This window comes from Eptesicus fuscus, chromosome 9, assembly GCF_027574615.1.
Source record: "Eptesicus fuscus isolate TK198812 chromosome 9, DD_ASM_mEF_20220401, whole genome shotgun sequence".
In the NCBI taxonomy this organism is placed as follows: domain Eukaryota; kingdom Metazoa; phylum Chordata; class Mammalia; order Chiroptera; family Vespertilionidae; genus Eptesicus; species Eptesicus fuscus.
The window spans coordinates 17,119,052-17,142,785 of record NC_072481.1 but is presented as its reverse complement, the minus strand read 5'-3'; the positions used below and the strand labels follow the sequence as shown (position 1 = coordinate 17,142,785).

The window sequence follows — 23,734 nt, the reverse complement described above, 5'->3', positions numbered from 1 at the left end:
CTCCCATTATCCGTGGGGGGACTTTCACTAACAGCAAGGGAGTTGCTTTAAACACTTTACATGTTGAAAGGGCAATGCCCATAATAAGATACATCGTGAGCTTTTTTAATACATATAAAACGTAAAACTTGGGAGAAATGGGCTTGTGGTAGGGTCTTCGGGCTTCTTTCCTGATCTGGCTGCCCCATCCCCGTTCACTCTGCGAACGCCGGGAAAATGAGAAAGTCCAGCCCTCAGGGGGGGACCCGGCCCCAATTCACCCAGAGGAAGGCAAACCCAGCGATCCAGCGGGCGGCACCCCAGGTCACCATGCGAGCCACGCGCTCAGGCCTAGCTGCGCTGCCAGCAGGAGCGGGAGCCCGAGCCCGGGCCCGGGCGCAGCGGCGGGGCCGCGCAGGCAGGTGGCGTAGGAGTCCAAGGCCACTTCGCGCAGCGCGCACACGTGCTCGGCGCGGCAGATGTGGTCGCAGGCCCGCGTGTCGTAGCTGACCGAGTTGTAGACATAGTAGCGCTGCAGCGTGCCCTGGTCGCTGGCGATGCGGCCCAGCACGTCGTGCATGGAGCGGGCGCCTGCGTCGGGCACCGCGTAGGCCTTGGTCAGCTGGTACTCGAGCTCCCAGCGCGCCGTTCCCTGCACGTTCGCCTGGCTCAGGTTCATGAAGTAGGTCATCATGTCCTGGAGAGGGGGCAGGAGGCCGGCTGTGAACAACTGTCTGCTTCCACCCCCAATCCTGCACCTGGCCTTTGCCCCCACCCTCCATAATGACTGCTATTAGTTAATGAGCATTTACTACTTACCAGGGTGTGTGTGTGTGTGTGTGTGTGTGTGTGTGTGTGTGTGTGTGACATCAGCTAATTGAATCTGATGAAGTAACTGCACTTATCACCCCCATTTCACAGATGAAGAAACTGAGTCCTAAAGAGGTTAATTTCTTTGCCCCTGGGTCCTACAGATGTTCAGCGGCCAAGGCAGGAGTGGAACCAGGTGGTTTACCCCATGGCCTGTGCATTTTCTGTCCCAGCAAGCTCCCGGGTTCACAGAAGATGCTCAGTAAATATTTATAGAATAAATGATAAAAAGCAAGTTAAAGGAAGTAGGACGGAGTGCCTGGCTGAGATAGGTTATAGAATTGTGGTTGGTTGGAGGCTTGGGATCCCCCCAAGACCCCTAGGACTCAGGTGCATCTTCGGGACTAGAATCTGGAAGGGTTTATCTGTCCAACACTTTCCACTTAAATCTGTGGGTCTGCTTCAGGTCACTAGAGGTGGGGTAAGAGGAGCTGCCGTGAATGGATGGTATTTCCTGCCTCCCATTTACAGATGAAGCAAGGGAGGCCCAAGCAGGTAAAAAAAGCTCCTGAGTGGCGGAGCCAGGATTCAAACCCTCGTGTGTCCGGCTCCCTCCCTGAGAAGGATGTAAGGCATGTTGGTGCCCAGGCTAGAACGGCGACCTCTCACAGTGCATCGTTGTGAAACAAACGGCCCCATCGCTGGTGGGCCGGGTGCAGGGAGGAGGGAGGCCCAGGCTGTGATTCCTCTTGCTGAAAAAAGCCCTCTGAGTGCCCATGTGGACAAGGGATCATACTCTTCAAAACCCTCAGACCGCTTCTCCCATCTTCATTTACTCCAGGATCAGGACCTAGGTTATCGTATCCAGTCCATATTTTAAAAGACATTTCTCAACTCCCCGATCAAATCTCAATACCCACCTCTTCCTGGGACTCCAGCTGCCTCCTCCCTCAGCACTCTCACGTGCATGCCACTTGGACATCCTGCAGTTCACAGGTCAAAACCAATTTTCTGGTCTTCCCTCCGAGACCTGCTCCTCCTGCTGTGGTCCCACTTCAGTCACTAGCAACTTCCTCCTTCCAGGTTTTCAGACCAAAGCCTTGGAATCCTCCTGGACTCCTGTTTCCTCACACCCCTCGTCCAGTCCACCAGCAGATCCTGTCTGCTCTGCCGTCACAATACATCCGGGATCCGGCACGTCTCACCACCCACTGCTACCGCCCTGGCCCACGGCACCATCACCTCTCGTGGTTGGTGCAGTCCCCTCCTGTCTCATCCTCCTGGTTCTGCCCTTGACCCCGGCAGCCTGTTCTCGGCACAGCAGACATGGTGGTTTTGTAAGCCAGCATATTTAATTCTTCTGCCCCAAACCTTCCAGATCCAGAGTCCTGCTCAGGCCTGTGTGATCTAACCTTGTCCCCCCCACTCGCTCCTGTGGCCACACTGGCCTCCTTGCTCTTCTAACCCACCAGGCACACCCCCCCCCCCCAACCCCAGGGCCTCTGACTTGCTCTTCCTCCACCAGATGCTCACATGGCTCAGTCCCTCAGTTTACTCAGGACTGAACTGTCATCCTATCAGGGACACTTTCCCACCACACCTATCTAACGGCACACACACTCCACAGCCATCGTCACCGCCTGCCTCTTCACTGTTTCCTCTTCTCCTTAGCACGTATCTCATGCCGGACCTGACTTGACTTGGTTGTTTACTCCTGTGGGAATGTCAGCGCCGGGAGAGCAGTGACTTTGTTGTGTTCACCGGCCTGGCACGGCAGCTAATTAATAGTTTATGGAACAAATGAAGGAATAATGTTTCTTTGTCACTTTAATAACCACAAGCACATCCCAGGAGGTGACGGGCCGCTGGATGAGTTGGGAAACTGCGTTAGCTGCCGTGTCATCGGGGCAGAGGACACAGACCTGTGGGCAGTGGGCCTGGGGGCACACTTGAATACCAGGCTGCGGAGATCCGTCTTATCTTGGGGACACTGGGGAGCCATTGAAGGTTATTGAGCAGGAGAGAGACAAGTGCTTTAGAGCAGCGGTCGCCAACCGGTGGTCCGCGGACCACTGGTGGTCCATGAGGTCCGAAAGGTTGGCGACCGCTGCTTTAGAGAGATTAATCTCTTCTGTAGTATGTAGCAGGTGAGCTACCACAGGGCAGTGCTGGAGGCAGAGAAATTAGGTAGGAGGCCCGCGGCAATGATCCGGGGTGAAGGAAGATTTGGGGAAGAAGAAATGACCTGATTCGGCGGCAGGATTTGGAGGTAGGACCAGGGGTCTGATCCTGAGTTCTAGCCGAGGGGAAGTCACTTGACCTTCCTGAGAGTCAGTGGTCACTAGAGTGTGGATTAGCTGGGAAAGAGTTAGGGAGTGTGGTGATGTGTTTAGGCCCCTCCCTCCTCCTCCAGCCCCAGCAGACCCAGGGCTCCTGACCTGCAGGCTCAGCGTGGCTCGGTCGTATCTGAACACTCGGATGCCTGGATTGTTGGCCCCATTGACTACTCCGGGTAATGTGGTTTTCCATGGGGTGACTCCCGGCGTAAGGAACATGACACTGATGGGGGCACCTTTAGGAGAGAGACAATGGGACTGAGAGGCTGGTGAGAGGAGGGAGGCAGGCTGGCAGTGCCCTCCAGGTTGAGTACCTGCATCATCATAGAACATCCGAAAGCTGTCCAGGTGATTGTGCCCGAAGAACTGCCCTGCGATGACTCGATGATGCTTCTGGACCACCTTCAGGTACTTCTCGTTGAATCCCTCCCGGAACCACATCTTGTTCCCTTTCTTCTCAAAGAACCCCGGGGGCACGTGGCCAATGATGTACACCTATGAGGAAGGAGTGCCAGGAGGGGCTCAGAGATGCCCTCCTAGCCCTTCATTTCCCCCTCTCAAAACCTGCCCGTTGCCCTAACTCCGTGGTCGGCAAACTGCGGCTCGTGAGCCATATGTGGCTCTTTGGCCCCTTGAGTGTGGCTCTTCCACAAAATACCACGGCCTGGGCGAGTCTATTTTGAAGAAGTGGCGTTAGAAGAATAAGTTTAAAAAATTTGGCTCTCAAAAGAAATTTCAATCGTTGTACTGTTGATATTTGGCTCTGTTGACTAATGGGTTTGCCGACCACTGCCCTAACCGATTTGGCTCAGTGGATAGAGCGTCAGCCTGCAGACTGAAGGGTCCCAGGTTTGATTCCGGTCAGGGGCATGTACCTTGGTTGTGAGCACATCCCCAGTAGGGGGTGTGCAGAAGGCAGCTGATCGATGTTTCTCTCTCATCGATGTTTCTAACTCTCTATCCCTCTCCCTTCCTCTCTGTAAAAAATCAATAAAATATATATTTTGTAAAAACCTGCCCATCTCCCCAAAGACAAGCAGACAGGTTCAAGGGTACCCCGTCTGCTTCCCCTCTTCCGGGCAGACTCCAGCATCCCTGTACCCAGTAACGTAACATGCTTCCCACCTCTGCTTTGCCCATGCTGTGCCTGCCACCCGGCGTGCCCTTTTCATTTTCACTTCTGTATCCGGCTCAGACTTCCAAACCCTGTTCAAAGGACACCTCCTCCTGAAACCTCCCTGATCCTCCTCGTGGAGAGCCGGGCACTGTCACTGAGCCTGTCCTGCAGGACCGTGTGTTTGCCCCTCCAGATGCTAAGTGTTCATGTGCGATCACACCTCCCATTCCTTAAGTCACTCAGCTAACAATGCCTGGGCCCTTGGCCACCACTGCAGGAAGCAGAATTGGGGTGAGGGAGAGGGCAATTAGGAGCATGAACTTTGGAGTCAAACTACAGCTTGGACACCAGCGGTGTGTCACCGCTCTGAGCTTCAGTGTTGTTGTTGTTTTGTTTTTAGTTTAAATTCTTTGTTGTTTAAAGTATTACATGAGTCTCCTTTCCCCCCATTGACATCTCCCCAGCCGCTCCCACCTCCCAGCACATGTCCTCACCCCCCTACTGTCTGTGTCCATTGGTTATGCTCATATGCATGCATACAAGTCCTTTGATTGATATTTTACCACCTCAGCCCCCATGAGCTTCAGTTTTTTCATTGGGAATAGCACCTAACTGGTGAAGCTTTGAGAGTTAAATGAGATAATGAGTGCTCAGAAGCACCAGCCATGAAATCCTGCTGGGAGGTGCTGCTGTTCCGTGCAGGGACTCAAGCAAATGAGACACAGGACCAGTCCTCGGGGAGCTGCCAGCCCAGCAGATGAGCTGGACACACCTCAAGGGCAGTGGCGGGCTGACCAGCAGACCCCGAGCAGCGGATGAATAGATTACTCTGACACACGTTTCTGTGAAAGAGAAGGCTAAGGGACTGTTTAGCTTTAGCAACTAAAATAGCCCCGATTGCCTGCCTCATTAGCTTTTTGTTGTAACAACAGCTTGAACTAAAATTAACCTCTAGATACCATCAGCAGGGTAAGTATCCTTGAGAAAGCACACGTTTCTATAAGGTCAGGTCTTTAAAGACTAAACACAGAGATTCTGGCAAAACACACCAGGGGATAGGACTTGTTTGGAAAAGTCAAGGTAGGGGCCGCCGCCTTTAGCAAAGTCCCCCCAGAGGACCCCGACCTTTCGGAGAGTCCTCCTTACAGGCATTCCAACCAAGTCCCGCGCTTCCCCACAGGGGAGGGCATTCCTTGAAGTCTAGCCCACAATGTGGGCTGCAGCCGTGGAGTGTGGCAGAAGTGAAAAGAGCACTGGACTTGGAGTCGGGCGTCTGGTCTTGGCCCCACCACTTACTGTGTGACTTGGGATCATCACCACCCCTGGGGAGCCTCACATCTGCCATGGGCATTGGGGTCCCAGCCTCACGGGCTGTTCTGAGGATGGACAAAGCCCCCTCCTGGTGCCAGGCTGATAAAGACCCTCTCTCAGGGGTGGGGAACGTCTGGCCCGCGGGCCATATAAGGCCCGTGAAATCATTTGGTCTGGCTCTTGCAAGGCATTGGGGCTGAGTTAATTAAACGTTTAACCAAATATAACAGGCTAATTTTTAAGTTGACAATTTTGTGCGGCCCGCAAATGATGTTATAAATATCCGAATGGCCCTTGGCAGAAAAAGGTTCCCCACTCCAGCCTGTGATGTGGGCATCTGCAGAGAGCAGATGAATTTGTGCAGAGGTGGGAGACTCGTGCAGGACGTGATTCAAGAGTGAGAGGGGAGGGGGAGGAGGCAGGAGCCCTTACCATCTCCCCAGCTCTGGACGCGTTGCTCAGCACATCTTCCAGCCACTGGAACTGCTGGGCAGGGTCAGCCAGGCTGGCCGTCTGCTCATTGCTGGTATAGTACAGATTGGTGTTGAGGACCACGATTCGCCCCGTCGTCCCCGGCAGCTTCTCAGAATAGAACGCACCTAGGACATCACAGCCAGGGAACTGTGAAGGGTCCTCTGCCCCTGACTAAACACACCTCTGCCCCCTTTCCTCGCCCACTTCCTCCCTCCCTTAATGCTCCCTTCCCATCTTTCCCATAACACGGGCTTCATGGGTTAAGACCGAAGGCTCTGGAGCCAGGATACCTCAGTTCAAATCCTGCCTCTATCACTTATGAGCTGTGCCACTTGGGAAAGTTACTTAACTTCTCTGTCTCAGCTTCCTCGTCTGTATCACCTCATTGGTGATAACAATGAAGTGTGTTTGCCCCTCCAGATGCATCATCAACCCTTCTCTACTCGGCTCTTTGCCCTGGGAGCTGGTCTTTGTGAACTAAGCCAATGGGCTTCTGTGCCAAGGCTTCTGGTTGGTCTGACCGATGGGGAGCCCCGGCAGCTGTGGACTGAGGAAAAGGAAGAGGAACCGGGGTTACCTTGGGCAGGCTGTCTTTGGGTCAGTTGTCCTCAACCAGGTGATCTTGTCCCCCAGGGAGCATTTGGCAATGTCTAGAGACATTTTTTGGCATCAACTGAGAAGGAGAAAGCTAGCCCAGCCAGTGTGGCTCAGTGGTTGAGCATTGAACTCTGGACCAGGAGTTCACAGTTCAACTCCCGGTCAGGGCACATGCCCGAGTTGCACTGGGGGTGTTACTGGCACCTAGGGGGTAGAGGCCAGAGATGCCGCTAAACATCCTGTAGTTCACAGCACAGCTCCCACTACAAAGGCCTTCTGCCCCAAATGTCAATAGGGACAAGGCCGAGAAACCTTGCTTGAACTGAATTGAAGGTCACTGCTCTTTCCTAGTGTATTTGCAAGGAGTCTAGTAACGCACGGAGGCCAGTGCTTGGCACACAGTAAACTCCCAATAAATATTCACTGCTCATCCTCATCAGTGCCGTGGGGTTAAGAGCACGGGCACTGGAGTCAGCCCTGGATTCTGCTATCACGTCCGCCTCCCTAAGGGGGTGACCTTGGCCAAAGTGATTTGGTATCTTTAAACCTCAGTCTCCTTATCTATAAAAGAGGGATGAAATCAGTACCAATCTCGTGGGGGTGTGGTAAAGATGAATTAGATTAGACGTTGGCGTACAATGAGTGCGTATAGTAGCAAATGGTATTAGTACCTTCTTTGAAGCGAGCAATGGATTCATTATTGAGCCAGGGTCTCCATAGTTCTGCTATCTGATTGTAGATATTGTTGCTCCCCGCTGGGAGCTGGCTTTTGGGGTGAAAGTCATGGTTTCCCAAAGCAGCGTATACTTTAGTATCTGGGAAGGAAAGGAAAAATATAAAAATATATATGGGGAAGCACTTGGAGTCAATCATTTTCAGTTGGCCATTGACCATCAGAGCCAATGAGAAGAGCAATGAGAATAAAACCCACAGATGAGGAAAATCTAGAGATAAACTGAAAACTTCATTTAATAGAAGCTCGCTGAACTTTGCTGAGACCTGGCAAGGAGAAGCAGTGAGTTCTCTGATCCTGGACCCTAACCCCATTCCCAGGAGAAAGTTTTCTGGTCAGAGAGGAAGCATCAACTGAGAAGGAGAAAGCTAGCCCGGCCAGTGTGGCTCAGTGGTTGAGCATTGAACTCTGGACCAGGAGTTCACAGTTCAACTCCCGGTCAGGGCACATGCCCGAGTTGCAGGCTCGATCCCCAGTGTGAGGTGTGCAGATAGCAGCCAATTGATGATTCTCTCTCATCATTGATGTTTTTATCTCTCCCTCTCCCTTCCTCTCTGAAATCAATAAAAATAAATGTTTTCCTAAAAAGGACACCTAGTATTTAGTGTTCCTTGTTCTTGTCAATTCCAGGGCCATCTTACTGTTAGGGAAAAGATCTGGTTCACTCCGGGAGGCCTTAGGAGTTTCGCTCATGAAACAGATGTATTTACTGAGCACCTAGTTTGTACCGACACGTAGACCTGGTACCAGGCACCCAGTCCCAGTCCCAGAGGCCTGGCATTGCAGTAGGTTGACAGGTATTGAGTAACGAGGGGTGTGTGGCTCTTACAAAAAAGGAAGAGCCACTTGCTGTGGAAGTGTGTAACAGGAGTGGTGGAGTCAGGGGGGCCTCCTGGAGGAAGTGGCCTGTGAATGAGCCCAGGAGGGGCGGGGAGGCTGTCAGCCTCATTCCCGCTTTCATTTTACCACTGTGTCTGGCAGGTAGTAGTTGCTCAGTAAATATTTGATGACAAACAAAAACTCCTCTGAGTTCAGGGCAGGACATTTCCCTTCTACTGCTTGGCTCACCGCAGGGAGTGATCTTGAACTGATGAGGGAGGCTGGAGCCTCCAATTCTCAGTTGGGGAAATGTCTCTAACAAACCCTTTGTCCTGTGTAGCCTGCAAGGTCTTGAGGGCTCTGCAAAAAGGAGAAAGTTGTAGAATTCTCACCAGGAATTGTTCACAAAGCAGGAAGCCATCATCGTAACTGTCTGGAAAAACCTCACCTCTCTGAAATAAATGCTGGCAGCCATTAAAGATCCATTTAAGAAAAACATGAATTCCTGGAATCTCAAGGGCAGGAGAGAAGGGAGAGGATCCCTCCCTCTTTTTGCTGCTTCTATGTGCCAGACTTTTGGAAGCTCCTTACAAGCTCCATGAGGTCATGACCTGATGTCTTGTGCCACCTCCAAGTCCCCTACCCCTAAACTTGTGTCTCCTGTAGTAGATGCTCAATAAATATTTGTTGATTGACTACATGAGTGAATGGATTGGCTTATTTAAGCCTCACAGCAATCCTCTGGGCAGGTACCAGTATTTACTTTCCCAGGGAGAAATGTGTCTTGATGAGATTACCCAGCTAGTGCGTGGCAGGGCCTGGAAGGGGCTGGGTCGGCTTGCCTTGTACATCTGTGTGCACCACTCTCCATAAAATGATGCATCTTACAGTTGATGGCATCTTGGATGTTAGGGAAATCAGCAAATGTGCAAGTGTATTATAAACTGGAAAACCTTCTAGCCCAGCCAGCGTGGCTCAGTAGTTGAGCATCAACCTATGAACCAGGAGGTCACGGTTCAATTCCTGGTCAGAGCACATGCCCAGGTTGCGAGCTGGATCCCCAGGGTGGGGCGTGCAGGAGGCAGCCAATCAATGATTCTCTCCTCATTTCCATGGATAAGTTCTTGTGTGTATCCTCAGGCCCATCAGCTCTCCTGTTCCTCGCAGGGTTGCTGGAAGTGCCTGGCACAGAACTTTCCCACAGCCATTATTGTCAATGGATGAAGGCTGCTCCTGTCCCTGGCTTTACACCTTGCTGCTCCTGTCCCATGGCGGCACGTGGAGCTCAGGAAATGCTGTGGAGGACTAACGGCAGGCCCTCACCTGGGAAGACCTCTCTGATGAGCCTGGTCAGGCGTTCCACAATTTCCAGCACAGCTGCTTCTCCCAGCCTCTCGTTGGGCACGTGAGGGGTGTCATCACTGCAAAACACCGCCACGCCAGTGAGTGTGGGCAGCTCAGGATGGGGAATGAGGAAAGGGGGGGGGGGGGGGGGGGGCGCGGGGCTCTGCTGTAAGAAAAGAGGCCATGGAACTGAGGTATGGCCAGGCTGAAGTTGGGAGTCACATAGGGCAGAGTTCAAACCCGTGCTCCGCCATTGACCTGCTGCGTGTCCTCGGCTGGTTGTTTAAACTCTCTGAGCCCCCATCAGCTCATCCGTACGATAGGAACAGTAATGGCGCCGACCTTCTCCCGTCCCTGCATTTGGATCTTTAGGGCTTGCAGTCCCTAAACCCCAGGGGGAGTGGCTGCATTATTCATCCCCCAACTTAAAACGGGGGAGTTTTCCACACGCCCAGGCATGCCATGACCTTGTCCCCAGCCACCTGAGAGCTGCGTGCTGCTGAGGCCGGGAGACAGAGGGCGAGGGCACAGACTGGGATCAGCCACGTCCAGGGTCCCTGTGAGCTTCATGTGAGGACTAAGGGGGACAGGGCAGGAAGGTGGCAGGCGGCAGGAACCCAGTGGCAGTAGCTGTGCTGTCGGCTCTCACCCTGTCCAGAAGATGAAGTCTGGCTCCGGCTCGATCTCCTTCATGGCGTAGACGGAGGAGTTGATGAGGACCCAGGGGGAATCACAGAGGTAGTCCCCCCAGGGGCCCGAGTTGTGCACCGGCTGGGAGCCAGCTGATGGGCATACCTTGAGGGGGTCTGTGGACACCTTGTAGTCAGGGTCAAGGTGCAGGTCCGAGATGTGCCAGAACCTCCCTGCAGGGGAAAGGAGACCCTCCTCAATGCCAGGCCCTCCTGAGCCCGCATGGGGAGGCAGGGTGGGGGAACCAGGAGCTGGAGGAGGGAGTTGTGCAGGTGAAAGGGTCCGGAGAAAATGGACCCCGGGCCCTGGCTGGTGTGGCTCAGTTGGTTGAGTGTCAGCCCATGTACCATAAGGGTCGCTGATTTGATTCCTGGTCAGGGCACATACCCAGGTTGCAGGTCTGATCCCCGGTGGGAGCATGTATGGGAGACAACTGATCAATGTTTCTCTCTCACATCCGTGTTTCTCTCTTTCTAAAATAAATATTACAAAAATAAAGAAAGAGCCTGGCCGGCGTGGCTCAGTGGCTGAGCATAGACCTAAGAACCAGGAGGCCGTGGTTCGTTCCTAGTCGTGGCACACGCCTGGGTTGCGGGCTTGATCTGCAGTGTGGGGTGTGCAGGAGGCAGCCAATCAATGATTCTCTCTCATCATTGATATTTCTATCTCCCTCTCCCTTTCTTTCTGAAATCAATTAAAATATATATTTTTGAATGAAAGAAAGGAGAGAGAGAGAGAGAGAGAGAGAGAGAGAGGAAGGAAGGAAGGAAGGAAGGAAGGAAGGAAGGAAGGAAGGAAGGGAGGAAAGGAGGGAGGGAGACTGGGCCACAGGATTTTAGAAAGAAAGAAAGAAAGAAAGAAAGAAAGAAAGAAAGAAAGAAAGAAAGAAAGAAAGAAAGAAAGAAAGAAAGAAAGAAAGAAAGAAGAGAGAGAGAAAGGAAGGAAGAAGGAAGGAAGGAAGGAAGGAAGGAAGGAAGGAAGGAAGGAAGGAAGGAAGAGAGGGAGGGAGGAAGGAAGGAAGGAAAGAAGGAAGGAAGAAGAGAGAGAGAGAGAGAGAAATTGGGCCACAGGATTTGCCCAGGGAGGCACTGAGTGGAGCAGAGCACAGGCTTATCTGACCCTGACCTGTGACCTTTGACAAGGCCCTCTCCACCTCCCCACCTCAGCATCCCCAGCACCAACATGAGGGATTGGGCTGAGGCAGGACCCTCAAGAAACCTTTGGGAGTTCTAAGAAAAGTGTTTGTCTTAAAGCAAAGGTGGGGAGGGTCCGGGTTAAGCAAGCATACTAGTTGTGACCTTGGGCAAGTTTCTTCACCTCTCTGAGCCCATAATTACTAGTAGAGCCAGATTTTATCATGCTTCAGGGAAATACAAAAATCTGACCTGGCCCTGGCTGGTGTGCTCAATGGTTAGAGCTGTGGCCTGAGCACCAAAGAATCTCAGGTTTGATTCCCAGTCAAGAGCACATACCTGGGTTGCAGGTTCGATCCCTGGCCCCAGGCCCCATTCGGGGGGGTGTGGGAGGCAACCAATTGATCTCTCTCTCCACCCCCCCTTCACTCCCTCCCTTCCATTCTCTAAAAAAAAAATCTGATCTAGGAGAAGGCTTACCGAATGAGTAAGATCTTGCTAATTAATACCATCAAAAACCTGGGGGGTAGATGTGGACATAATGTTGGGCCAGAAAAGAAGGAATGTGAGCTCAGATTGGGCTGAATTCCTCCTGTGGGTGTACTCGGTGGTTCTAGATGCAGGGTGGCAGGTCAGGCCGCTGGGAGTGGTCCCGTTTGCTGACGTGCCTGATTGAAACCTGGTCGCAGCTCCAAACCGAGGGAGGCTGAAATGCCAAAAATCTCTTGGTGTACGAGAGAGAAGGGAATTCAAAGAAACAGGCTACACAGAGTGGATTCATTTTCTGTAGCCAGTACCAAGCCTGATATAAATAGTTTCAATGATGTTTATTGAAGAGGGTTGAACAGGTTTGGCCGCTGCCCTGAATCCTGTTTCTGGCTAAAAACCAGGGTGAGGCCTGGGATTTCCTCACCCTTCACCATTGCTGTCACTTCCGCCTCCATTTCCTGTGTCGCTCAGAGCCAACAGTCAACACCTGCCCAACCCTCAGGAAACTGGGCCTAGGCGTCCGGCTTCTGTTGGGAGAGCAAGGCCCCACCCAAGCCACAGGACAGGCTGGAAGGTGAAGTCTGGCCCCTGATCACCACTTCTTGACTCTTCCTCCCTGGTGAGTCCTAGCTTTTACCCACCTTTCTGGATCTAAATCTGGTCTCAGGAAAGAAGCAGAAACTTGTTCACACTAAGGTGTAAATGACTGACCAAACAAATCCTGATCCCTCCCCTGGGCAAGAAATCATTTTAAAAGCAACATTAGCCCTGGCGGGCTTGGCTCAGTGGTTAGAGCATCGGCCCACAGACTGAAGGGTTGCAGGTTCGATTCCGGTCAAGGGCATGTATCTTCAGTTGTAGGCTTGATCCCCGGCCGGAATCGGGATGCAGGAGGCAACCAGTCTATGTGCCTCTTTCGCATGAATGTTTCTTTCTCTCTCTCTCTCTTCGCCCCCTCCTTCCACTCTCTAAAAATCAATTTAAAAAAAATATCCTCAGGTGAGGATTAACAACAACAAGAAAAAAGACAGCATATATCAAGCACCTAGCACAAGCATGGCCCAGCCTGGCCCATCATAACTGCTCAATAAGCAAATGTTAGCTCTTCTTGGACATTGTCCTTAGAGCTTGGTTGTTTTGCCCAGGCTCTCAGCTGCTCCTGAGTAGGGTCTGAGGAAGTGGATGACCAGAGGACTGACCAGGACTGAGCTAGCTCCACAGGGACAAGCGAGGAGCGGACCCCTGCGCCAGTCCTTCCCGTTGGCCTCGATTTCTGCAGCTGCAGAAAGGGTGCTGGATCATCGCTAAGGTTTCATGCAAAGGACTCCAGAGAAGGGCAGTTGAGAATCCGAAGGAAAACTACAGGCCCCGCCCTCCCACTGGTCCCCTCTAACTGCATGGGAATCTAGCCCTCTCACAGGCACCTCAGACTGGACGTGTGCCCAAACGGCCATCTCAGGGAATGACAACTCCCCCTCTCTCACACCCACTGTCTGTCACATCTATCAGCAAGTCTTGTTCAGAAACAGACCATCTCCCACCACCTCCGATCCTACACCCCAGGCTGAGCCGCCCTCCCCGCTCACTCGATGATGGAATAGCCTCCCCCTGGTTCGGCTGCCTCTCCTTTACCAGGGTGACCGACCGTTCCCCTTTGCGCAGGACTGCAGCAGTGTCCCCGGCGCCACACTTTAAGTGGCAAAATTAGGGAAGTCCCGGGCAGACAGACACGAGGTGGTTCCCCTGCCTTCCTGTCATTGCAGCCTCCCCTCAGCAGAACAGCCCGAGGCTCCTTTTAAAGCTTTACATGTCGGATCACATCGCAGCTCTGCCTAAAACCCTCTAATGGTGTTCCACTTCACTCTGACTCCCTAAACTGTCTGCAAGTTTATACATGAGCTGGTGCCAACCCTCCCCCCACCCACCTCATCTCTACCACCCTCCGTGGTCCACGCTGCTCCAGCTGCGCTGGCTTCCTTGCTCATCCTCACGCACATCACCTGCACGTTCAGCTCAGGGCCTGTGCACTGTCCATCCTCTTATTGGAATGTTCTTCTCCCGATGTCCACATGGCTCTTTCTCTCACTCATTTGAGCCTCAGGTCTCTGCTCAAATGCCATTTTATTAGACAGCTCTGCTCTGGCCACCCCACAAGTACCCCCTTTATTCTGCTGTTATTTTCCATCACCCTTGTTATCTGCGGGAATACTATGTGTGGACATGTGTCTTTTGGGTTGTTTCTTTCCAGGTGGAGGGCTGCTTCAGGGGGACTGGGGCTTTGCTTGTTTTCCTTTCTTTCCCGGTTCCTGGAATAGCTCATGGGACACGGCAGGCCCTCAACCAACATTTGTTCAGTGAGTTCACGATCTCCTGCCACCTTCTTCCTCTACCAGCAGGCTGGGTCTTAGGTCTCCACCGTACCTCTTAGCAAGGCCAGTGTCCCTCCCCTGGCCAGCTGTCGCCTCCACTCAAACAGCACCCCCACCGCCTACTAACTCTCTCAGGGCCTCCTGCCCAGCTCCCTGCCTTGCTATTTTTAGCAGCACCTCCAGCTTTCTGTGAGCGGCTTGTAGCAACTCGGATCCTGATGAGACAGGCCAGTAAGCCAGGACACGTGAAATAGGGAAACAGACAGATAGTTAAACAGCAGTACACTGCCGTCTCGAAAATCTACATGCCAAGCAGTTTGCAGCCATCTAGTAAACCCGATCTTCCCTAAACCAAGAAGAAATGATTGGCCCTGACCGGTTTGGCTCAGTGGATAGAGCGTCAGCCTGCGAACTGAAGGGTCCCAGGTTCAATTCCAGTCAAGGGCATGTACCTTGGTTGCAGGCACCTCCCAGTGGGGGCTGTGCAGGAGGCAGCTGATCGATGTTTCTAACTCTCTATCCCTCTCCCTTCCTCTCTGTAAAAAAAATCAATAAAATATATTTTTAAAAAAAGAAGAAGAAGAAATGATTGGCACTTTCCTCCCCATCCAAAGGGCAAATAGCTTAAATCACCCTCCTCAGGGAGACGTGACAGAAATCCAGTTAGTGCCACTTGCCAACCATACCTCAGGGCAGATAAAGTTAAGAGAATAAACTTCATTCCGGTACATCAGCATAAGACCGCCCCTAAATGCCCAGCCTTTAAAACCCCTCAAAACGAAGGTCCTGCACCAGCTTTCCCTCCCAGGAGCGCCCCCGAGCCTCTCCCCTCCCCCCTCCACAGGCATGCACCTCCTAACCGGGAAGGGACCCCGCGGCTTGCTGCCAGGGCAGCCGTTCGTCCCAGACAAACCTCCCGAACCTGTGCCCAAGGCCCCCTCTCTCTGACTTCTTAGTGAGCCAAAGCAGACCAGCCGAGGCTCGTTTCCCCAGCCCTTCCTTGTTTCCCTGTCCCCCGCTTTAATAAACATCCTCTAAAACTCACCTGGACTCGGGTTGTGACATGTTTCCTGCGGGAGGTCAGAAACCCACACACTACTGCTGGCCCAAGGCGGACCCCCTCAGGGCCAGGTGCCCTTTCCGGGAAACACTCAGAGGCATTTGCAGAGCCTACCTGGTCCAGCCCTGGCGACTCCCCAGTGGGCCAGGAGCACCAGCAGCTTGAGCAGGCTCATCCTGGGGGCTTGCGTCGCAGGGAACGTGGGATTTTCCAGGAGCTGTTGTTCGAGCCGCAGGCTTCCTAAATAGGTAATGGTGGCGCTCGCCTGAGCAGAGCTTCCTGTCCTGCTACCTGGCGTTTCCAGTCATCGAAGCCTCCTCTGGCTTTTCCTCCTTTGCCCAGCAGGGTGTGAACTGGGTTCATCCGAGGTGCTACGCCAGCCAGACCTTTGGACTCTGAAATAGAAAGCAGCACCCGTCCCACTGCCACAGGCTAGGAAGAAGCTAGGAACATTCCAGGACAAGTGGAGTAGGGAACTCAGACAGACAGTTAAACAGCAGTTTGCAGCCACCTATTCAGTCCTCTCTCCCCTAAACCAAGGACACTTCAGAGGTAATGGTTTGCACTTCCCCCAACCAGACAGTAAATAGCTTAAATCACCCTCCTCAGGGAGACAGACAGCAGCAATCCAGTTAGTGCCATTTGCCAACCACACCCAAGGACAGACAAATTAAGAGAATAAATCTCATCTTGGTACATCAGCATAAAGCTGATAAACATTCTATTGGTCCTCCCCCAAGACCTAAATGCCCCGCCTTTAAAACCCCTCAAAATGCAGGTCCCAGGGTGCTCACCCTCCAAGGAGCATGCCCATGCCACTCCTGTCCCTTTCCCCTTCCCCCACAGGCACGATCTCCTAAACTCCGAGGACCCCATGAGACCTGCAACCATGGGCAGCGGCAGCTCATCCTGGGCTAATCCCCTAAACCCACACAGCCTACTTCTCCATGCCTGAGATCCCTGCTTCCCCGTGGAATCTTTGTCCTGCCTTATATAAGCAGCTGGCTTATGGGGGGCTGCAGAGCAGATGTTTGTGGATGACCTGCTGCTCCCCCATGCTGCCGGCAGTTTTGGAGTAAATGCTCATATCTGATTCAACCCTGTCTCTGCTGAACTGGCTCAAGTAGTGACAGGCAGCCCGGACCCACTGGTTGTTTGGTTTCACCCGCACTGGGAATTGAACCTTGACCTCCTGATTCATAGGTCGACGCTCAACCACTGTGCCCCGGCCAGCGGGGTCTTCTAACGGGGGTACCGAGGCGGCGCACGTAAGAGAATGAGAGACAGACAAGGGACGCAAAGAATGGAGGCAAGACAAAGGGGTTTCTGATCAAGCCTCGAAATTTTATTTTTTACAGCGTTCCTTATATGTGGTTTCTAGAGGGGTGGATGCCTAGGAGGGGTGGGGGCTGACCTAGATAATTGGCTAAAGTCGTAACTATAGATAAAGGGTGTGGCGGTTGAAGGGCGGCTACAGAAGGAATGCTTTGTCCTCAGGCAAGAGGAAGTGGGCCTAGTTTCAGTAACTTACTGAAGGTCAGAGTTAATCCTTTGACCAACTCTTGGCTCCTGACACACTGAGCCACACTAACTGGGTGTAGGAAGCGGTTATAGGGTTAAGCCTCGGACTGACCGGCTGGCAAAGTCGCAAACAAGTCCCAGCTTGGAGGGCACAGCCCTCTACGCATAATTAAGCTTGATCTTGTGACTGCTCCCTAGATCTTTCCTGGGTAGCTAATGGGCTGTGGGAGGGGCAGCAAGTGCTGCCAAAACAAGTGAAACTTACAACAACATTGTAAATTACCTTGTTTGTCCCTGATTATAAAGCACCAGCTTTGCAGTCTGGATCTGTTCTGTGGCCTCAGCCAGGCACAGAAGATCCACCTAGACCAGTGATGGGCAACCTTTTGAGCTTGGTGTGTCAAACTTTGCCAAAAAACTGAGCATAACTCGGGTAGTGTGTCACTTTGAGAAAAAAACATTATTTCGCAAATGTTTCATCCTCAGGAGCAGCAAATGTTTCATCGTGGGCATGCGGCCGCCTCAGTGCCCGCGTGTCATCAGAAATGGCTACGCATGTCAGTGCTGACACGCGTGTCATAGGTTCGCCATCACTGACCTAGACCCAGCTTTTTCTCTTTGTCTATCATTTCTCCATCCTTCGTCGCCTCCGCTCAGGCTCGCCGAACCCTTGCCTATGCTGGCGCGGCACAACTGGGCTCTCTGTTCTTCCTTGTTTCACGTCCTACATGTGTTTTTGCTGCGGTCAATAAATTCTTGCTTGCTTTTCTACGTTTTGTCTCTTGATTGAAATCTTTCCTTCAAGTATCAAGAACCGAGGTCTCATTGTCTCATCCGTAACACCACCAGCTCCTCAGAGCACGTCAGTCCAGCCAGCAACTGGCTTCCTGAGGGAACTCACCTAACCCAGTCACTGAGAGGCAAATGTCACAAGCTCTTGGAGAACAAACAAACCTGTATAACATGGCTGGTCTTTGCCATCGAAGGAACTTCACTGCTGGTTGGGGATAAAGCTGCTCATTCACAAATGAATCAAGACTATGAGTCATCCATTCATTCATGCTGGGAACCATGTCCCAGGGAGACGGAGGGGACCCAGGGCAGTCCCTGCCCTCAAGATGGGGAGGTAAACCACTGGACTGCATGCATTTCAGCATATTCAGTGGCTTGACATGTCCCGAGGAGGATCTGACTCAGACTGAGAAGGTGACAGGGTTTAATCTCTTATTACTGCAAGTGTCTGGGAGGCGGGTGCGGGTGGGTGAAAAGGTGAAGGGATTAAGAAGTACAAATTGGTTGTTACAGAACAGTCATGTTCAGGGCCCTGAGCCACCCCAGGGAAGAGGAGGGCATCAAAATGACCACCAGGACTGAATTTTGTGCCATTTCAGCTGTTGATTTAACCAAATAAGGCAGTGTGACGTTTCTTGCACCAGAGCCTATAGCCTGATTCACACCTGCTGGACGGTATCTGGGCACATCGAGGTATGCTTGGAAGGTAACCCAGGGGACTGGTGGGGAAGGAGGACAGCTAGAAGTCTCGGGCAGGCTCAGGTGTGCCTTGTAAACCCATTGAGGCGTGCTAGAGTCCCACTCAGCTTTTGGCTGAATGCAAAGACGTCTTTTACTTAAATACCCCAGCTTTTTGGTCAGTGTCCCAGAAAGCCCCCCATTGTTGTGGCAGAATGCACGGGAGAACCATCAGCCAGCACTCTGAGGGAGGAGAGTTTAACCTTTATTTTGCAGATCTGCTAGTCCAGGGGAATTCCGGATCCAAAGCCTGAATTGAACTCGTGGGGAGGCTCTGACCTAGATTTCTCCTCCTGTGGCGGCCCCTGAGGGTCCCCGCAGCTCCGCCCAAGTTGGCTGTGGCAGGGGGCCCTGCAGCTCCGCCCAAGTCAGTCAGCCTAGGGAAGTAAAACTACAGTTTTAACCAGATACTGAACTAGGTTGCAAGCCTCTCCCCTCCCCCCATTTTCCTTTTCACCATCACCACCACCACTACTAACCTACAGGGTATTTCTGTGAGAATAGGAACAGGCACCCCTCACTCTTGCCCGGTTGGTGTGGCTCAGTGGATTGAGAGTCCTCCCATGCACCAAGAGATCACGGGTTTGATTCTGAGCCAGGGCACAAGCCTGAGTTGCAGGCTCAGTTCCCAGTGGGGGGCATGCAGGAGGCAGCAGATCAATGTTTCTTCCTCATCCATGATCCTATTGCTTTCTCCCTCTCCCTTCCTCTCTATCTAAAAATCAATAAAAATATTTTTTAAAAGAAAGAAAGAAAAAGGCACTCCTTTAGGCCTTTGTGTGGATTAGCAAAAGATGCCTCCATCCCAGACAGACACTGCCAGAGCTCAGAGTGGAGCCAGGAGGGTTTCAATCCCGCCTCAGCCCTCTGCCAGGATTTTGCTCCCTAAATCATAGTGGCTTCTTCCTGGGTTCAGCCAGACCAGCTGAACCCATTTGTGCTGGGTTTACTGAAAGAGGTACGTGAGGCAGAGAAATCCGAATGGTTGGAGCTTTGCCTCTTTAAGTACAAACCAGTCCCTCCTCTTCAAATTGCCCATAGTTCTTACTTGACTCTTGGCAATTGCAATCTACAGAAAATCTCCATCACTCTTAAGGAAAAGCATGTTGTATAAAAGCTGTAAGAGACAAGCATTCTTCATGATTTTGCTGTAGCCCTTTCAGGCCTATCACCTCAGTAGCAGCACACATCTTGGCAGCAAAGCCCTGGGGAGTGTGGGTGATAGCCCTCGAGTGCCAATGACCTTTGCCCTTTCCCAGCCTCAGAGCTTCTGAGAAGGCAGGCTGCTGCTGTGGCTGGCCCGAGGTTCAAGTCCACAAAGGGCTTAGTCCAAGAAGGTCAAGAGTGGGAGCACAAAAGAATCCAGTCACTCTAAAGCAAAGCTACGTTGATCTTCAGCTTTCATTCATTCACTCATTCATTTAACAATTTTTTTAATCCTCACCTGATGATATGTTTCTTTATTGATTTTTAGAAAGAGAGGAAGGGAGAAAGAGAAATATCGACATAAGAGAGAAACATTGATCGGCCACCTCCTGCACACGCCCTGACTGGGGTTCGAACCCGCAATCTAGGTATGTGCCCTGACTGGGAATCGAACCCCCCACCTTTTGGTGCATGGGACGACACTTCAACCAACTGACCCACCCAGCCAGGGCTACCAGAATGTTTTTAAAGGGTGACTTCTTCCCTGCCAGTGTGGCTCAGTGGTTGAGCATCGACCCATGAACCAAAAGGTTGCCTGTTTCATTCCTGGTCAGGGCACATGCCGTGGTTTCAGGGTTGATCCCCAGTAGGGGGCGTGTAGGAGGCAGCTGATTAATGTTTCTCTCCCATTGATGTTTCTATCTCTCTATCCCTCTCCCTTCCTCTCTTTCTAAAAAGTCAATAAAAACATACTTTTAAAAAATAAAGGGTGATTTCTCCTCTTTTCAGTCTTGATAATAGCCTAGATCAGTGATGGCGAACCTATGACACACGTGTCAGCACTGACACGCGTAGCCATTTCTGATGACACGCGGCCGCTGAGGCGGCCGCATGCTGAGGATGAAACATTTGTGAAATAATGTTTTTTCCTCAAAGTGACACACTACCCGAGTTATGCTCAGTTTTTTGGCGAAGTTTGACACACCAAGCTCAAAAGGTTGCCCATCACTGGCCTAGATAGAGAGGGAAATGGCAGACTTCTTGAAAATCACTGTGACTAGAAGACTGCAACTTGACAAAAGTAAACCTTGAGAGATGAATGCATTAACACACAGAGAAATACCAATTATTTTAGCACTGAGAACTGAGCCCTCCGTTCAATTTATCAGATCAGCAAGCTCTTGAAAAGATGTACAAAAACCTTATTTTGATGGTTTGCATTGTGTTATATTTTAATCTAAGACATTTCATTTTTATGAATTCACAGCTGAATTTATAACTAATCATACCCCAAATGAAGCCCATTAACCCAAGTGAACGCCCAACTTAAATTTCCCAAGATAGTGTTAATTTCAAACATTTTATCCTATGTATCATAAATTTGTTCTTACTTATCAGACTATGTAAGTTTCAATCACCTTAGGCTTAATACAATAATGTTGTCTTGATATGCCTCAGATTTAAATATATATATATATATATTTTATTTCAGAGAGGAAGGGAGAGGGAGAGAGAGATAGAAATATCAATGATGAGAGAGAATCATCGATTGGATCCCTCCTACACGCCCCACACTAGGGATCCTGCCTGCAACCTGGGCATGTGCCCTGACTGGGAGTTGAACCATGACTTCCTGGTTCATAAGTCAACACTCAATCACTGAGCCACGCCAGTTGGGCTGCCTCAGATTATTTTTGTTGTTGTTGTTATCTTTATTGTTAAAAGCGTGACAGATGTCCCCACTTGTCCCCCATCGGCCCCTCTATCCCCCTCCCCCCAGGCTTCCCACACTGTTGTCTGTGCCATGGGTTGTGCATATTATCTGCTTACAAGCTCTTTGGTTAATCTCTTCCCACCAACCCACCGTATGCCTCAGATTTGTGTCTTGGCTGTGTCTAGTTTATTCCTCAGCAATGATTTGGAGGCTTACAGAATTTAAAAAGTGACCTGTGGCCCACACATATCTTTCCTTTGGCTTATAGTGTTTTGAAATTGTTTGTTTTGAAACACTTAAAATAAAGACATTTTAACACAAATTTCTGACATCTGTTAAAACACATAGTTGATCTGGGTCCATATTCTCTATGCCAGCTGCTATTTAGCATTATGCTTGTGTTGTTTCCTTACTGTGGAGAAGACAGTGGGAAAAGCTCCCTCTGTCATCCAGCCCCCTACATTTACAGTTTTCCTGCCTAACCCCAGCTGTCATTTGAGCTTGTTTGGGATGTTCAAGAAAGCACAGTAGCCTTAGCCGGTTGTTCAGTGGTTAGAGTGCCGGCCCACCGACTGAAGGGTTGAGGTTCGATTCTGGTCAAGTTCACGTTGTCATACCTCACTCAAATGTAGGCTCCATCTCTACAGGGTCAGGACATGTTTGGGAGGCAACCAATCAATGTGTCTCCTTACATCGATGTTTCTCTATGTCTTTCCCCCTCCCTTCCACTCTGTAAAAATCAACGGAAAAGTATCCTCGGGTGAGGATTAACAAACAAGGCATAGTAACTACACTGGTTAAGGACATCAGACTTTCCAGGCTTGAATGCAGGCTTCCACAACTGTGCCTCAGTTTCCTTGTCTGTAAACTGGGGACAACAACAGTACCTTATCAACCTCACAGGCTTTAGTTAATAAATGTAAAATGCTTAAAACAGTGCCTGCTGTTTTCATAAAAGAAAAGAAAATGATCCAGGAGTCCTGGGACCATGTCTACCTTTGCATTGAATCCCAATGGCCAGCAGAGAGCTTAGAACAAAAAAGGAATCAATAAATTTATTTTAAATAAATAAATGGGAGGGGGATGTCTAACAACCCAGTAGTGTTTAGAGCAGTGATGGGCAACCTTTTGAGCTTGGTGTGTCAAACTTCGCCAAAAAACTGAGCATAACTCGGGTAGTGTGTCACTTTGAGGAAAAAACATTATTTCGCAAATGTTTCATCCTCAGGAGCAGCAAATGTTTCATCGTGGGCATGCGGCTGCCTCAGCAGCCACGTGTCGTAGGTTCGCCATCACTGGTTTAGAGTAAGGAACTGATAGACATGTTCCACTCTCTACAGGAGGAACATACCACGTCATATTTAGAATAGTTGAAGCATCTGAGGGTGTGGAGCTGGATTAGACTGGGGTGAGGATGGGTGTGGGGAGTGCAATCCTCAGAGTTTTTGGAAGGCCATCCTGGGGGAAAGTGTGGGTTTTTTTATAGCTTTCCTGGGTAGAATTAGAAACGGGGGTGGCAATACAAGAAGGGAATTTGGCTCTTTGTGCTCAAGATTAAGCCATCGATAAGGTGCTGTGAAACTAGGACTGTGAGTTTCCTGAAAGCACAAATCCTGGGGAACTGCAGGGTGCAAACTCTGAAGCGGGAATTCTACTTTAGCGCTTTATTTTATTTATTTATTTTTTTTAACAAACATATTTCTTTATTGATTTCAGAGAGGAAGGGAGAAGGAGAGAGAGAGATAGAAAAATCAATGATGACAGAGAATCATTGATCAGCTGCCTCCTGCACGCCCCCTACTGGGGACCGAGCCCGCAACCCAGGCATGTGCCCTTGGCCGGAATTGAACCTGGGACCCTTACAGTCCGCAGGCTGACGCTCTATCCACTGAGCCACGCCGGCTAGGGCGCTTTATTTTTTTTAAAATATGTTTTATTGAATTGTAGAGAGTGAGGAAGAGAGAGAGAAACATCAATGATGATTGCCAAAACCGGTTTGGCTCAAAGGATAGAGCATCGGTCTGCGGACTGAGGGGTCCCAGGTTCGATTCCGGTCAAGGGCATGTACATTGGCTGTGGGCACATCCCTGGTAGGGGGTGTGCAGGAGGCAGCTGGTCGATGATTCTCTCTCATCGATGTTTCTAGCTCTCTATCCCTCTCCCTTCCTCTCTGTAAAAAATCAATAAAAATATAAAATTTAAAAAAAAATAATAATAAATAAAAGAAACATCAATGATGAGAATCATTGATCAACTGACTCCTGCACGCCCCCTACTGGGGATTGAGCCCGCAACCGGGAGCAGGTGTCCTGACGGGGAATCAAGCCCGTGTCCTCTAGGTTCCTGGGTCCATGCTCAATGGTTGAACCACACAGGCCGGGCTCTCCTATAGCGCTTTAGATTAAATCGTCGTGTGATTGGTGAAAATTCGGCGGGAACAGAGGAAAACGCCGAACAAAGGAAGTGACGTCAGCGTCGCTTATCGATGGGGGTGGGATCATAGGGGCTTGAGATCCGGAATTACTATTGGATTGGCTATTTTTCTGAGACGCCGGCAGCCTT

At 50.9% G+C, this 23,734-nt stretch overlaps 1 protein-coding gene across 2 annotated transcripts; it reads right to left on the bottom strand.

The window, feature by feature from the left end:
* Positions 1–50: 50 nt before the first annotated feature.
* On the bottom strand, positions 51–15,540 carry SMPDL3B (sphingomyelin phosphodiesterase acid like 3B). 2 transcript variants are annotated; one of them, XM_054720810.1, is made up of 9 exons: positions 15,376–15,540; positions 10,170–10,383; positions 9,500–9,597; positions 8,426–8,536; positions 7,296–7,439; positions 5,986–6,152; positions 3,440–3,620; positions 3,228–3,361; positions 51–676 (listed from the first exon to the last, which is right to left on the bottom strand). In XM_054720810.1, exons 1-9 carry the CDS (start codon positions 15,434–15,436, stop codon positions 305–307), a joined length of 1,482 nt encoding a protein of 493 aa, XP_054576785.1. In that variant the 5' UTR covers positions 15,437–15,540; the 3' UTR covers positions 51–304. The 2 variants fall into 2 exon arrangements, with proteins under 2 accessions (XP_054576785.1, XP_008146221.2); XM_008147999.3 differs by lacking the exon at positions 8,426–8,536.
* Positions 15,541–23,734: the final 8,194 nt, after the last annotated feature.

What these genes read in the sequence shown, in the direction of transcription:
- SMPDL3B (XM_054720810.1), bottom strand. Translation starts at nt 15,436, where the DNA reads ATGAGCCTGCTCAAGCTGCTGGTGCTCCTGGCCCACTGGGGAGTCGCC. An exon ending in CATCAGAGAGGTCTTCCCAG is followed by an intron (nt 8,537 to 9,499) that starts GTGAGGGCCTGC and finishes TCCTTTTTGCAG; the next exon opens with AGCCCTCAAGACCTTGCAGG. An exon ending in GAGCCACGCTGAGCCTGCAG is followed by an intron (nt 677 to 3,227) that starts GTCAGGAGCCCT and finishes CCCCCTCTCCAG; the next exon opens with GACATGATGACCTACTTCAT.